Source organism: Lissotriton helveticus, chromosome 6 (genome assembly GCF_964261635.1).
Source record: "Lissotriton helveticus chromosome 6, aLisHel1.1, whole genome shotgun sequence".
In the NCBI taxonomy this organism is placed as follows: Eukaryota; Metazoa; Chordata; class Amphibia; order Caudata; family Salamandridae; genus Lissotriton; species Lissotriton helveticus.
Window position 1 is genome coordinate 1,657,069,539 of NC_136067.1, and position 12,643 is coordinate 1,657,082,181.

At 47.2% G+C, this 12,643-nt stretch overlaps 1 protein-coding gene across 4 annotated transcripts in view; it reads left to right on the top strand.

Annotated features, from left to right (window-relative positions):
- Positions 1-12,643, top strand: part of MCM8 (minichromosome maintenance 8 homologous recombination repair factor) — a 444,398-nt gene that overhangs the window by 293,595 nt on the left and 138,160 nt on the right. For all 4 annotated transcript variants that reach the window (XM_078649515.1, XM_078649512.1, XM_078649513.1 and 1 more), the window contains exon 16: positions 10,984-11,193. In XM_078649515.1, coding sequence (XP_078505641.1) covers positions 10,984-11,193 — 210 coding nt within the window. The remainder of the gene's footprint in view (positions 1-10,983; positions 11,194-12,643) is intronic.

Sequence of the window (12,643 nt, forward strand, 5' to 3'; positions counted from 1 at the left end):
CTTACCAGGCACTTTGGAAACAGTAGCACAGAGATTTTCGAATCAACCAATATGCTACTAAACAATTATATAGCATCTATAGCTCCACAAACTGCTTGACAAGCGCTAGTGAACATATTATCTGGTCTAGACATTCTAATTCCCGCCAAACCAAGATAACTCCTTAAACAAATGATTAATAAGTGAACTTGCTGAGCTGAAACACACTAGCTGAAATTTAAATCAACAGTTGCTTAACTCACAGACAGAAGAGACCAAAATCCACTACAAGAGACACAGTAGAGGTCACCAAAACTAACAAGAGAGCCAAAAAGGCTTATTATGCGAAATGTATTCATGAGGTACCCAATCAGTCAAATATCTCCCAGGAACTGCAAATGCCTTAAAAACTGACCTTTGCCCATCCCAACAATACTGTGAAGACCTCGAGTTATTTTAGATCATGTTCACCAATATATTTGAATCAACAATAAACTCACTTGAATACAACCAAACCCAACCCTTCTAATTTTTCCCGTTACAACCCTTCTTAGCCTCCTTGTGAATGAAGGTGTGTTCTCTATGATAGTAAATATGCTGTACCATGTTTAGTGTGTTGAAGGAGACCGGCTTTCAGACCGGAAGACAGTGTAAGACCAGAAAATTAGATGATGCGAGGCCTTCTAATGAGGTCAAACCCGAGCCTGGTGGCAGAGTTAAATTATCTGAAGGCTTCGAATGAAGCAGTGGGGCTTTCCTAATAACATAGTATTACAGTGGTTCAGTTTTGCCATGATGGATGGCCAGCAATTTGTTTTTATATAGGAATAACGCAGAAATCAAAGAATCTTTGCTCCCTGAAACCTGATAAACCTAAAGGAACATATAAAACGTGATTGATCAGGCGTTATCATATTTCAACACTTCTTTGAAGCTCTACAAAGAAAGACAAAGAAAATCTGGATCCATTGCATTAGCCACTCACATTCCTCAGTCCTCCGAAGATCTCATGAAGGACAGCCATACTAAACATCATGAATAAACCTATTACACTTAAATAAAAGTCTTACAAAGAAAATACAACTGTAAGCCATGGTACACTTGAAGGTTGGTGCCTTCAAAAGAATAAACAGAAAACTGGTTAAGACATGAACATTTTAAACAGTTGAATCGACAAAGCAAGAAACAAGGGCTCCTCATCAAAGCCAACTATTCCAAAGAACAAATCAATAAAGCCTCAAACCACTAACCCAGAACATACTTCCAAGCTATCAAGCATTGTCCGCCCAAACTAAAAACACAAGATTCGATCACCAGCTTCTATTGCAATTAATGTTGCAGATACTTCACTGAATATATTTAAAAAACCCTCATTAAAACAAGCAGCCAGACACATCAACCAGTCTGTAAATACCTTCATGATTCTCTACTAACTGTTAGGTAGATAACCAGTCTCTACACCAAAGTATGGCAGGTTTGACTTCATCATTTTATGCAGATGTAATTCGTGAAAACATTATGTTCCTCCATAGAAGGAAAATGTCCATTATCCCTGAAATACTGGCAGACCACACTCTTAATTTAAAAAAAAAAGGCCAATCTGGATTCTGTGGACTTCGAAAACATCATCGCTCAAATCTACCCTTCTTTTTAAAATAATAGCAAAAGCTCAGATCTTGAAAGAGACAGTTAGTTATAGATTCCTTACCTTACAATTTCTCTCAAGTCGTTGGACTGAATCCAGAGATTTTTTGCTCAGCAAAACCCCTGTGCGTCGGTAGATGGCGTCCGTCAATTTACGCATTGTGGTCACCAGGATGATGTTGCAGTGCCTACTTAGACACCGGCCCTGCACGCTGACGTCAGTTCTTTCTTTTTCCGCGCCAGCCTAGTGCAGATCAGAGCTACCCCTTTGTCACTTTTTTACTAAAGTTTTTCAACGTTTTGTTGACCTCTTTTTTGAGTCTTTTGACTCCTGTTGCACGAGGGATGTCCCAACGCCGGACCGGGTTCAAGACTTGAGACGCCTGTCACAAGCTGATGTCTGTGACAGACCTACACTGAATGTGCCTTTGGTTTCTGGAGCGCGACTACGAACCAAAGTCTTGCTCCGACTGCCAGGGCATGAATCCAGAGTCTTTCCGGGAGCTGTCCCAAATGCTCTTGGAGGCCTGGTGGTCGGCTCCGCGTCGCTCCTGGTCTCGTTCGAGAGTAAGGTCTCGAGGTCGCTCGCAGAGCCCCCAAACCTTGTTGTACTCAGTCTTCAAAATCTTTAGGTAAGGCGAAGCACAAGAAGAAGGTGAAGAACCACTGGCTCTGTTCTCCTTCTCCCCATCGGTCGACTGACGCGATGCGGGACCCGGAACTTTGTCGCTCTAAGGCTCCATCTCCAGTGCCTCCTTCAGGGATGACTCCGCACCTACCCCCATTTCTGGGAGCCGGAGCGTTCCCTACCCAACTTCGTAAATTTTACGAGGCCCTTCGTATTGTTTTTGGGCAGCCCGACTTCGCCAGTTTGTCTTCGGGACACGCGGAGCCGGTCGGGGGTCCTGGGACTTTGGTGTCGGCGGCTCGGCCATGGTGCCAGAGGGCCTGTGGATCCAGGCCTGCATCCAGATCTACGCCAGTCAATCTCACTCGACCTTCCCCGGCGCTGATCCTGGCGCCGACGCCCCCGGCATGCCCCCAGTCGGCCCCGTCCACATCCTCACCCCGAGATGGACATGGACCAATGTCGGTTGATGTCGGTTGATGTCGGACCCGATGCAGAGGGTACTTTTGTTCCACTGTTCATCCCTGGTGTTCCCTACCGCCAAGAAGCTGGTGATGAGGACTGGGAGGGGTTGCTGGACCCTTTAGCAGACCGGCTAGAAGAGCCAGACTGGAAAGCGGATCTTGGTGGCACCAGTTGTCTGGACACTTCTCCAGACCTTGACATGCTTCTCCTCCTACCGTGGCTACGGAGGAGGGAGCGTCCTATGCTGTGGTGGTGAGAAGGGCGGCTGAGGTCTTGGGCCTTGAGCTTCCTTTAGTGGAGGTCAGGACTAATCTCCTGAAAGAGGTTCTTCAGCCTGCGGCATCCTCCTCTGAACCCCTTTTGCCCTTCAACAAAGACCTCACTGACATCCTTCTGGGCACCTGGTCCAAGGCCAGCACAGGGGCTCCTGTGGAGAGGACGATCGCACGCCACCATTTCCCGGCCCCAGGCAACGCAGTTTTCCTCACCCAACACCCTTCCCCTGAGAGCTTGGTGGTCCAAGCCTCTTCGTCCAAGGGCACATTCCCTTCTGCTTAGAAAGATAGGGAATCCAAGAAGATGGATCACCTTGAGAATCAGTTGTAGTGGCTTACCCAGGCAGTGGCAAGGGAGCTTAGAGGTCAGGAGGACCTGACGGGTAAATGGATCCCACGCCATGTGTTTTCATTTCTTGTACTTTGTCAGCGGCTGTGACTTGGTTGACTAACCAACGAGGAGCGAACGTTGAGAATGTGCTGGAACCGGAGTCAGCATAGAGGTGGAGTAACTAGGCCGTATGTACCGGAGATCCCATTAGGCATGTGCACAGCCCTCCCACATGGAGGGGACTGGCCCGCTCTGGCAGAGTGAGAGGAGCAGGGTTTGCAAGTAATGGGGGACCTATATGAAGAGGGGGCCCTCTTGCCCTACCAGGTGCTGCAGGATAGGTATGGCCTTCCCAGGGGTGATTTCTTGCTGCACCTCGGCCCTGGTATCTGCTATCCAACGCCATTGGGGAGGAGGGTTATCGAAGCCGAAGACCTCTTTAACATGTCAGTATGTCGTGATGGCGGCAGGGACTGTCAAAGCTATAACGTGTTTGTTCAGGCGAATGGTTGAAGAAGGGCTGCGGCCGCTGAGTCGGTTGCGAGAGAAATGGGAAACAGATCTGGGCAAGGAGATTCCAGAAACGACGTGGCCCAGGCTATTGAAGAGGGCGTGGAAGAGCTCACGCAATGCTAGAATCCAGCTTATCCACTTTTATGTGCTGCACAGCACGGATAAACAGATATTTTAACGTGGATGCAGCCAGATGCCCTTGCAGCAACTCAGGCGATGCAGATTTTTCCCACATGATGTGGAGATGCCTGAAGTTGGGAACGTATTGGGAAGACACTGTTGAGGTGTTATGCGGGGTGACGGATAGGCAAATAGAACAAGACATGGGAGCGCACATATTACATTGGTTTCCTCATACGGCTCATTTGAAAATTAAATTCAGACACATGGGGTTACTATTAGCCAAGAGGGAATTGACGAGGCATTGGAAAGCCAGGCAGGGGCCCAGCATGTAGCGCTGTAAAGCGGAATTCGCAAGTTGGGCGGCCAGTGAAAGGACGGTTCGGTTCCAGCAAGCTAGGAGAGCTAATAACGAGAAGGCACTGGAAACTGCGAAAGCATGGGAGGTTTTGGTAGCACTGCTGATATTACCGAGCCGTAGACAGATGGAGAATCAGAGGAGGAGTCGATAGAAACCCCCCGGCTTGATAGATTGTGGTGGGGCTCCTTATGGACCAGGGGCACACGGCGGCAGATATTTCAATGACCTAGATTAGATTCACATTCTAGGGAAAGAAGTAGAGATGTATATCGCTCGACAGTTATACTATGCAGATAGTTTTTCAATTGCATTAAGAGAGAACACACCAGTAGACGGGGTTAGGGAGGGCAGAGAGGAGGGTAAATAATTTGGGGTGCACGTGTCTCGATTGAACCTAAAACCCTGGGGCAAACTTAACAGACTGTTACACCAAAGAAGCAGTATGCTGGTATTATATGATGGTGAATTGCACTAAGGTGATAGAACGGGGTGTATCAAGCTACTTAAAAGGGTTACAAGAAGGAAATGTAACTATATATCAGGCTCAAGACCTGGGCCCATTTGAAAAGATATATGATGTAAAGTAATTTTTGTGTTTGAGGTGGAAAATCAATAAAATATATTTTCAAAAAGAAAAAAATGGATCACCTTGGGAAGCGAATGTTCTCTTCCTCCAGCTTATCACTATGGTGTGTGAATACCGTGTGCCTCTTGGGCCGATACCCCATCCCATCTGGGACTCGGTTGCGCAGGTGCTGCCTCAGTGCCTGGAGAAGTTCCGGGCCGTTCTCTCCCAGTTAGCGGCAGATGGGAGGGACGCAGCCAAATTCACAATAAGATGTGGACCTGATACCAGCGACTCACTAGGCAGGACGATTTCCACGTTGGTAGCCCCTCTGCGCTACGCCTGGTTGAGGACATCTGGCTTTTTGGGGGATGTCCAGTCTACCTTGATGGACATGCCCTTGGAAGGCCGTCATCTTTTTGGTGACAAAGCAGACTTGTCGTTCAAGCGCTTTCTTTAGAAATTATCGTGCTACGTCCATATCTTTGGGTCTCGCTGTGCGTTCTCGTCCAGTCTGCTTTTTGTCCCTTTCGTGGCTACGGAAGGGGCACCCAGCCACGTCCAGCCCAGTCCAGCCACCGGTTCATGCAAGCTGCCTAGCCTCTGTGTGGCCGTGGATGTGGGACCCAGCGACCTCGCGGGGCTGGGAGCCATCGGGCGGGCCAGTCCACCCTCTTTCCCCCTGGATTCAAGCAAACCGGGCTGAAGATGGCTGAAATGCCAGAAACCGGTCCTCGGAAGCTTGTTTCCGGTCCAGGGAAGGCATGGCTTGGCAGTTCGGGCTGGACAGTTCGCATGAGGCACAGGGTCAGACTGATTTGGATATGGCCATGTCTGAACTGGGGTGGCAGAGTGGGCTAAAGAACGGTGATGGATTAAACCCAGATCTGTTGACTGGGTGTGAGTATTTGATTGGTTCAGATGCTCCGTCCATCACCAACCCCTTTTGTACCGCTTTGTTCGCCATAAGTTGGCAGGGTATGCTCAGACGTGAGCCCCTTGCTCACTTTGCCACTGGACTCAAGCAAGCCGGGCTGAAGACGGCTGAAATGCCAGAAACCGGTCCTCAGAAGCTTGTTTCCGGTCCAGGGAAGGCATGGCTTGGCAGTTCGGGCTGGACTGTTCCCATGAGGCACAGGGTCTGACTGATTTGCATATGGCCATGTCTGAACTGGGGTGCAGAGTGGGCTAAAGAACGGCGATGGATTAAACCCTGATCTGTTGACTGAGTGTGAGTATTTGATTGTTTCAGATGCTCCGTCCATCACCACCCCCTTTTGTACCGCTTTTTCCCCCTGCAGCAGCCTCCAAGCCTTCCTAGTCTGACCTTTCAGGGTCATTAATGGCCAGTGAGTGGCAGGACTCGCCATCACCTCCCCCACTGGCAAACCATCATGTCGGAGAGGTTGGTTTTGCAAATAGTCCAAAGAGGCTTCTCCCTCCCCTTCGAGACAACCCCTCCCTCCATGTCACCGTATTTCGATCGCATGGCGGAGGATCATTTGGCACTTCTCCGCCAGGAAATCTCAGCTTTCTTGGGCAAGGGAGAGATCAAGAGGGTCCTTGCGCCAGATGTAAGTTGTGGTTGCCATTCCCACTATTTTCTGGTGCCCAAGAAGGACAAAGGCATGCTTCCTATTCTATACCTCAGGGCCCTCAATCGCTTCCTCTGGAAGGAGAAGCTCAAAATGCTAACATTGGCTCAGGTCCTGTCTGCCCTCGACTCTGGAGAGTGGATGGTGGGGCTGGACTTGTAGGACGCCTATTTCCACATACCCATCCTGCCAGCCCACAGACTCTACCTACGGTTCACAGTAGGCCACGAGTATTTTCAGTTCACCGTGCTCCCCTTTGGCCTTATCAGTGCCCCTCGGGTGTTCACAACTGTGATGGCGGTGGTCGCAGCTCATCTACGCAGATCAAGGGTTCCAGTCTTCCCCTATCTCGAGGACTGGCTGCTGAAGGCGCGCTCGCCCCAGACTGTCCTAGACCCTACGTCAGGAGGCTCTTCGCCTCTGGACAAGGCTGGAACATCCGGGCATGACCCTAGTGGTTCAACACCTGATAGGTTCTCTGAATGCTAGGGCGGCTGAGCTCGGCCGACGGTGCTTGGTAGATCACGAATGGCGTCTTCACTCAGAGGTGGTGCAAGGTCTCTTTCAGCGGTGGGGAGAGTCTTGGTTATATCTGTTCACAACCGAAGAGAACTCACAATGTCAGCAATTCTGCTCGTTGGAGTTCCCAAGTAGGCACTGGTTTTTTGTCGCAAGTGGAACGGCGGCCTCCTATAGGCCTTTCCACTTATACCACTTCTGCCCAGAGAGCTGAAGAAAATCACGACTGGGCGAAGTTATTCTTGTGGCTCCAGATTGTGCACGGAGAGTCTGGTACCCAGAACTCCTGAGCATGGCTATCGATCCTCCACTCAGACTGCTTCTTCGGGAGGATCTTCTGTCGCAGCAGCAGGGGACGGTACTTCACTCAAACCTGTCCAGTCTCCACCTCCTTGCGTGGAGATTGAACGGTGACAGTTGACAGCTTTTGACCTTCCACCCGAAGTCTGTAATGTCATCTTGGCAGCCAGGCATCCCTCCACTAAAACTGTATACGCCTGTTGATGGAACAGGTTTGTGGCATGGTGCACAGCAAAGGCTGTGGATCACCTTTCTGCCCTCTTTCAGAGGTCCTTTTGTACATACTTTCTTTGGCCCAGCAGGGCTCTACCATGGGCACTCTCGAGGCTATTTTGCTGCTATCTCAGCTTTTCTTTGGCTACCAGATCAGCCATCCTTGTTCAAGTTTCCGATTGTAAATAGATTTTTAAGGGCATTACTCCTCTATTTCCTCCATCTCCTTTCATAATGCCCCAGTGGGACTTGAACTTTGTTTTAACTTGTCTTATGTGCGCTCCCTTCGAGCCTCTTCACAACTGTCCTCTCAGGCTCCTCACTCGAAGACATCTTTCCTTGTTGCCATCACCTCTGCATTTCAGGGTGAGTGAGCTTCAAGCTCTTTCTTCTTAGCCCCTTTTCTTCTCTGTGCATCCGGACAAAGTCGTGCTTGGGGCGAGGCTCTCATTCCTTCCTAAAGTGATTACATCTTTTCACATTGGACAATCTATTACTTTGCCCACCTTTTTTCCTCCTCCGCACCCTTCCAAAGAGTAGGAGAGACTCTACCGTCTGGACCCTAAATGTGAGCTGTCCTTCTATCTTGACCACACAAAAGATTTCCTGGTGGATGATCAACTCTTCGTTGGCTATGTAGGTGCCAAGAAAGGTCGGGTTGTTCAAAAGCGTACCATCTCTAAATGGGTTGTCCTTTTTATCAACATCTGTTACGCTTTGGCGACAAAGGAACCTCCAGTGGGGCTGCGGGCTCACTCTACTAGAGCTACGGCAGCCACCACTGCACTGGCACGTGGAGTTCCACGTCTTGATATCTGTGAGGCAGTCACGTGGGCATCCTTGCACACGTTCACCAGACATTACTTCTTGGACAGGCAAGTCCAGAGGCATGGCTATTTTGCCTATTTGGTCCTCCAGGAATTCCTGGTGTGAATTTTGTTTGCAGACCCTCCTCCGGGGATAGTATTGCTGGGGTGTCTATTCTAAGGTAAGTAATCCATAAGTACAGTCTCTTTCAGATTAACAAGTTACTTACCGTCGGTAGCTATGTATCAGTAAAAGACATAGGTTAGTTATAGATTCCTCACAGCCCCACTTATCCGTCCCGCTCTGCGAACCGACTTCTAGGGATAGGCACTCCCTTACAGGGCCCTAGTTTTGGCGCACCAGTGGTCAGTGTCTTGCATGGCTCTGTGCTTCGGGCATGGAAAGTCGTGTCATAACGGACGCCAGCACGCAGGGGCGGTGTTTAAGTAGGTCTGCGACATCATCCCGACAACCACGACGCAGACGACCGACGTGGAGTTGACCGATGCTACCTACCGATGCTCAGGGGTACTGCTGATTAAAAAGATTCTCCGGATCCAGTCTGACGCCTGGGGGGAAATTCTAAGGTAAGGAATCTATAGCTAACCTATGTCTCTTACAGATACATTGTTACCAAAGGTAAGTAACTTGTTCTTTACAACTCCTTTCACATTTAAAAATGAACAGCTGAGCTCTTTTCTGTGTGACTTCTGACCAAACAGCACTGAAACAGCAAGTCTTCAAATGCATCCATCATTCTCCAAGCTTTAGAAGAAAGCCATACATGCATCTTAGTTTTTCTTGTCTGATTAGCCACGTTTGACATTTGTAACTAGGATACACTTCTTGCCGTCATATAGATCAGAACAGGACTATAGGGTCGATTACTTAAATTGGTATTGTTGTTACAGTTGCCAACATTCCACTTTGTAGCAAGCATTGGCACAGCTGATAGATCTGGCTTCAGTAAGCCAGAGTTTTTTTTATTTAATGTATCTCTTTTTTGCAAACGTTTGTAAAAGATATTAAAAGTATAAAAACAATAAAGCCTAAAAATGTCCAAAGATTTGTTTGCAAAAAAAATTTAAATAGAAAAAGACCTATTGCAAAAAATAATAATAATTAAATGGAAACAGAGCACTGAAATTAACGATGTTTTAGAAAGTTGTGCACATGTGAAAGAACAAACTGCTGTCACCCACGGTGAAGAGAGCTAGTGACTAAAATGGGTTGACCAATAGCCCCATGCCATGGGGTGTGGTGGGCGAAAGCAAAATGTGAATTGCATTTGAACAGACAATGGGGTGAAAAGGGCTGAGTAAAAGCCCCTCTTTGTAAATATCTGAATAGTTTTTATTGTGCATTTTGGAAACAATAAGGTTCACAAGACGGCTGAAACTGGGGCGGGGAGGGGGCATGACCCCTAACTTTACCTGCGCATTTCCAACCCATCTGACATTACTGACCTTACAGTGTTCCTTAACACAGTGGGTTCCTTCCCCCTAAACCTACAGTTAATAAAAACGATTTTCTTTGCTATTCTAAAGAAAACATTCCACCTGTGCAATTGGGGCTCAAACATCTCTTTTCTAGACCCATCCCTTACATGGATTCTCTTAATTTAATCTTTTGTTTTCCTCAAAAGCCGAAAAATAACTGTTGCACTGTATTAAAACAGACTAAAACCTGCTTCCAGATACTCATACTCTGGGTACTCGGTGGTACAGAATATGGCTTTATGGCTCTATTACCGCTGCGTTGCTCTTTTAGCCTACCTCTTCACAGCCACTCTAGTACCTCTCAAGGCCTTTCTCCATGCTAAAGCACATCTTGCCCAATATGCAAAGAACCAGAAAGCATCACTCCTATTCTGAGAGACTGCCACTGGCTCGCATTAGGAGCCAGAATACACTTCAAAATGACCGGCATCACACTCAAGCCCTTTATCACGGTCTGGCCATCCACATGAAAAATAAACTCCATACCACTGGAAGAGAAAGAGTCATTTGGGAAAAATCCAGCCTAGTACTGGAAATAACCAAGGCTGAAAATCCCAAAACTCAACAGGCCTTCTGTTGCCTTGCTTCCAGACTCTGGGATTGCCTTGTGGAAGAACTCACTCAACTTGAATTTGAATGCCTTCTGTCAAAGGCTACATTTTAACATACCTATTCGAATTACATTTACAAGTGGAAGAAAAAATATTGCCAATTCCATTCTATTCTGCGGTTCCTCAAGATCGCTGTAGACTACTGTCGCGTGTTCATCACTCCACTGCCCATGTGTCTGTTTCTGCATGGTATAAATATCCATAATTAAAAAAAAAATAATGGGAGAGAGTTGGGGTAGAACATTTTTTAGAGCCATCTGCATTGTTCTTAAAATGAGGAGGCATCTCCTGGTGTTGCCTGTTATGGGAGTAGTTTAAAAAAAGTTGCAGAGAAAGATCAGGAGAAGGAGCCTAGAAATGGAGCAAGGCGGTGTGGGAAAAAGAGTGGAAGGTTTAGGAAATAGCTAACGGAAATATTTTTGTTCTTGAATGCCCTATTAAATTTAGTGTTCATACTTGGCTTGAGATTGCATGATTTAACTGTGTTTTTTGGTTATATAGATTATTTGAAGAGGCACCCAGGTGCATACATTTACACTGGGTATGTTCTTTGCACAGATAAATGCCGGCGAACACATTGATGTCATCCCACATCAGTTATTAAGGAAGTACATTGGGTATGCTCGCCAGTACGTGCACCCAAAGCTTTCCCCTGAGGCTGCTCAAGTGCTCCAGAACTTCTACCTTCAACTTCGGAAACACAATCAAGGAGTGGACAGCACACCCATCACTACAAGGCAATTGGAGTCTTTGATTCGTCTGACAGAGGTGCCTTTTCCTTTTGAAATACAATAATTTATTTGTGAAAAAACTATGTAAACAAACATTGGAACTATACTTTCAGCACAAGCTACTATTATTTGTTTGGGTAAGCACTATAAATGTAACCTGTTGAATAACATGGAGTTTTTGGCAAAAGTAAAACGTAAGAATGTTTCGTATGCTGATTTTGTGTGCACAAGCTAACTTCTACGTAAATGGAGCAATAACGTCTTACTAATTGGATGTCACTTTAGAAATCTTTAATACATGGGATTAAGTATCCTGACTGCACATTATAAGACTATTTCAAGTGACTGAAGAGTACCATGTCCAACGACCAAAAAGAGCTGAAGGAAGGGTTGTTCCCGAAGATCACAGAACTCTGATGTGATTTATGTATCCAGTGAAGAGTATTATTTTGTCATATAATGCCTGGTCACGCTTTCACCCCCCCTCTACCATCTTTTACATTTTTGTTCTCTTTCTTTGTGATACTATTGTGGAAAATGTTTTGGATAAGCTGAAATCTGTGCTGGGAAAATGACATTACAAAATGCATTTTGAGTAGTTGAATAGAAGCAAAACAATTAAGATACTTCTTTCCATCTTACTAAGCTCTCTTCCCTTCTCGGATTCCTCCTCACGTCCCCTGCAACTACCCCTTCACGTCCCCTGCAACTACCCCTTCCCTCAGATCCAGCACCCAATTCCATGCATCCACAATGAATATGCCTTTTGATGGATCCAGCTTATTCTGCAAAAAAGCGGACTTGGACCTGGAGAGTTTGGACAGGAGCTGAGCCGCAGCAGTCTCCTTGAGCCTTATGCCACCAGTTCTGTAATCTCACAAACAGTTACTCCTTTTTCAGTGGTATGCCAGAGGCTTGGTGTGTCAGCAGCATCAGTCTCCACTATCTGCATACCAGGCCTCCGAGCCCTGATAGACAATGTCCAGGCCATCATGGACAGTGCATGACTTCGTAACCCGACCCTCCAGCGACAACCTCAAATCCTCTTCAGTTCGCCCGTAGTGGTACACAACGATCCTGTACAAGGCAGATCTGCCACTTCCTCCAGGGGTGGCATCACGTCCGACAAATGGGTCCTTCATGTCATTCAATGGGGTTACACCCTGCCATTCCTGTTTGACAAGCTGCACCTGCAACCTAAGGAGTAGATTACGGAGCACCCTGTTCATTTTGCCACAGGATGTGCAGGCTCTTTTGGGCAAAGGTGCCACCCTGAGGTTTCCAAACTCCATAGCGGGGACTGGATGTTATTCCCACTATTGCCTTTGTGCCAAAGAAGGATGGAGGCCTTTACCCTCTAATCGCCTTATTGAAAATGCTCGTGATTGCCTCGGTTCTATCTGCTTTGGTTTCAGAAGCCTGGTTGGTGGCATTGGACCTACTGGATGCCTTTTTCCATATCCCCATTCTGCAGGCCCACGGAGGCT